The sequence below is a fragment of the Onychomys torridus genome, chromosome 5, assembly GCF_903995425.1.
Source record: "Onychomys torridus chromosome 5, mOncTor1.1, whole genome shotgun sequence".
Taxonomy (NCBI): Eukaryota; Metazoa; Chordata; class Mammalia; order Rodentia; family Cricetidae; genus Onychomys; species Onychomys torridus.
Window position 1 is genome coordinate 63,360,890 of NC_050447.1, and position 2,086 is coordinate 63,362,975.

At 50.5% G+C, this 2,086-nt stretch overlaps 1 protein-coding gene across 1 annotated transcript; it reads left to right on the plus strand.

Annotated features, from left to right (window-relative positions):
- The first annotated feature begins 333 nt into the window (after positions 1–333).
- On the plus strand, positions 334–783 carry LOC118583508 (calmodulin-like protein 3). The gene has a single exon (XM_036186882.1). The coding sequence runs from the start codon at positions 334–336 to the stop codon at positions 781–783; it is 450 nt and encodes a 149-aa protein (XP_036042775.1).
- Positions 784–2,086: the final 1,303 nt, after the last annotated feature.

Below are 2,086 nucleotides of genomic sequence, written 5' to 3' on the forward strand. Positions count from 1 at the left end.
CACACACAAGGGCTGGCATCAGCTCAATTAGCAGGCCAGCCTGGTTGCTGCTCTTGGACTCTTGTCTAAACAGGACCTGGCCTTCAGGCAACCACAGGGGCGGGGGTGTCTGTGGCTGGCAGCCCAATCCTGCCAGACCAATGACGGGGGAGGACCCTGCTCCTTCTTAAGCTCCAGCCAGTCAAGCCAGGGCTAGAAAGCCAGACAGACAGCCGCCCCTTGAAGTCTCCACCTGTCCTTACAGATCTGGGGAGAGGAGCCCAGCCCACAGTTAGTGCTTGGGAGCAGAGACCAGCCTGGCCACCTCTGCCATATCACCCAAGACCTGCCAGCATGGCCAACCAGCTGACTGAGGAGCAAATCGCTGAGTTCAAGGAGGCCTTCTCTCTGTTTGACAAGGATGGGGATGGCTGCATCACCACCCAGGAACTGGGCACGGTCATGCGGTCCCTGGGTCAGAATCCCACGGAGGCTGAGCTCCAGGGCATGGTGAATGAAATCGACAAGGATGGAAATGGCACTGTGGACTTCCCTGAGTTCCTGAGCATGATGTCCAGGAAGATGAAAGACACTGACAGCGAGGAGGAGATCCGGGAGGCCTTCCGAGTGTTCGACAAGGACGGCAACGGCTATGTCAGCGCCGCCGAGCTGAGGCACGTGATGACCAGGCTGGGGGAGAAGCTGAGTGATGAGGAGGTGGAGGAAATGATACGGGCAGCAGATACAGACGGTGATGGGCAAGTGAACTATGAGGAGTTTGTCCACATGCTGGTGTCCAAGTGAGGCTGCACCAGAGGCTGCTATTGCCATGTGCCGGTGAAGCTCATGGGCTGCAAGCTTTGCTGGACAATGGCTACCCTCACTGTGGTGAGAATCCTACCCAGGCCATGGGTGTCTTTCTCTGTTTCCCAGCTTCCTCTGGCCTCTGTTGTGTCTTAGGCAACGTGGACTGCAGCCTCTTTCCCTTTCTGCATCTCTTTTCCTGCCAGCTTCCCACCTGCTCCCACCCCCTTGACAGAGAATGCCTCAGGCTGAGACCCGCATCAACGCATCCCAGGCCTCAAGAGCTGAAGCAGACGTCCCATCTCTGCACAGACAATGAGCCAAGGATCCGTGCTCCTATTTTGTTTGCTTCATCCTTTTTGTTTTTGTTTTCTGTTTCCAACGGAAATGATCATTAACTCCATGGTGTGTGTGTGTGTGTGTGTGTGTGTGTGTGTGTGTGCGCGCGCGTGTGAAAAATGAAGAGGTCTTCTTAGCCTAGTAACACCTCAGAACCTCCTGGGTAGGGTCCTACATGGCACCCAATGTTTGGCATCAAAGTGGCCTGTAGCCATCAGTCCACACCATAGTTCCTGGAGCTTCTTAGAGCAAAGAAAAGACCTCATCTGCTGTTGGACTGGAAAAATGTCATCTGGACATTGGAATGAGGGGCAGTGATAGAGATTTCAATGACTGAGGTCAGGCCATTTGGAAAACATCAGTTCCCTTCTGTGAAGCTCTGGCTTGTTCCTTTTTCTCTGTGATTCTTTTTTTTTTTTTTTTTTTTGAGCTGGGTATAAAGCTGGGGGTCAGTTGTAATATGTTTGTATCCATCTAGAAGGAGAAGACGGAGAGAAATTTGAATGAAAGAGAGGGGGAATGAATAAGTCACCCACATTCCTATTTTGTTCCCTTTTCTGCTTCTAACTAAAACACTATTTCCTACAACTGTCATTTTTTGTTTGTTTTGTGTAAACGCAATAAATTCTTGCACTGCTGCATATAGAAAAGGTTTGGATACAAGTCTTCCAGTGTAATGACCAAGTTGGTAGCAAAGAACAATGAGACATCTCAGTAAAGGGCTGGACATAGAGAGCTCGCTGATAGAATGCTTGCCTAATATGCATGAGGCCCTGGGTTCTCAAGAAACACCACGTTAACTGGGCCTAGTGGCATGAGGCCAGCATTCAGAAGGTAGAGGCATCAGGATCAGCAGTTCAAGGCTGTCCTGTGCTTTCTAAACCCCAGTTTTAGAAAAAGGAAGAAATATATGTGCTGCTAAAAGGCCTGTGTCAATCACAGTAGAGAAGGATCTCCAGTTATT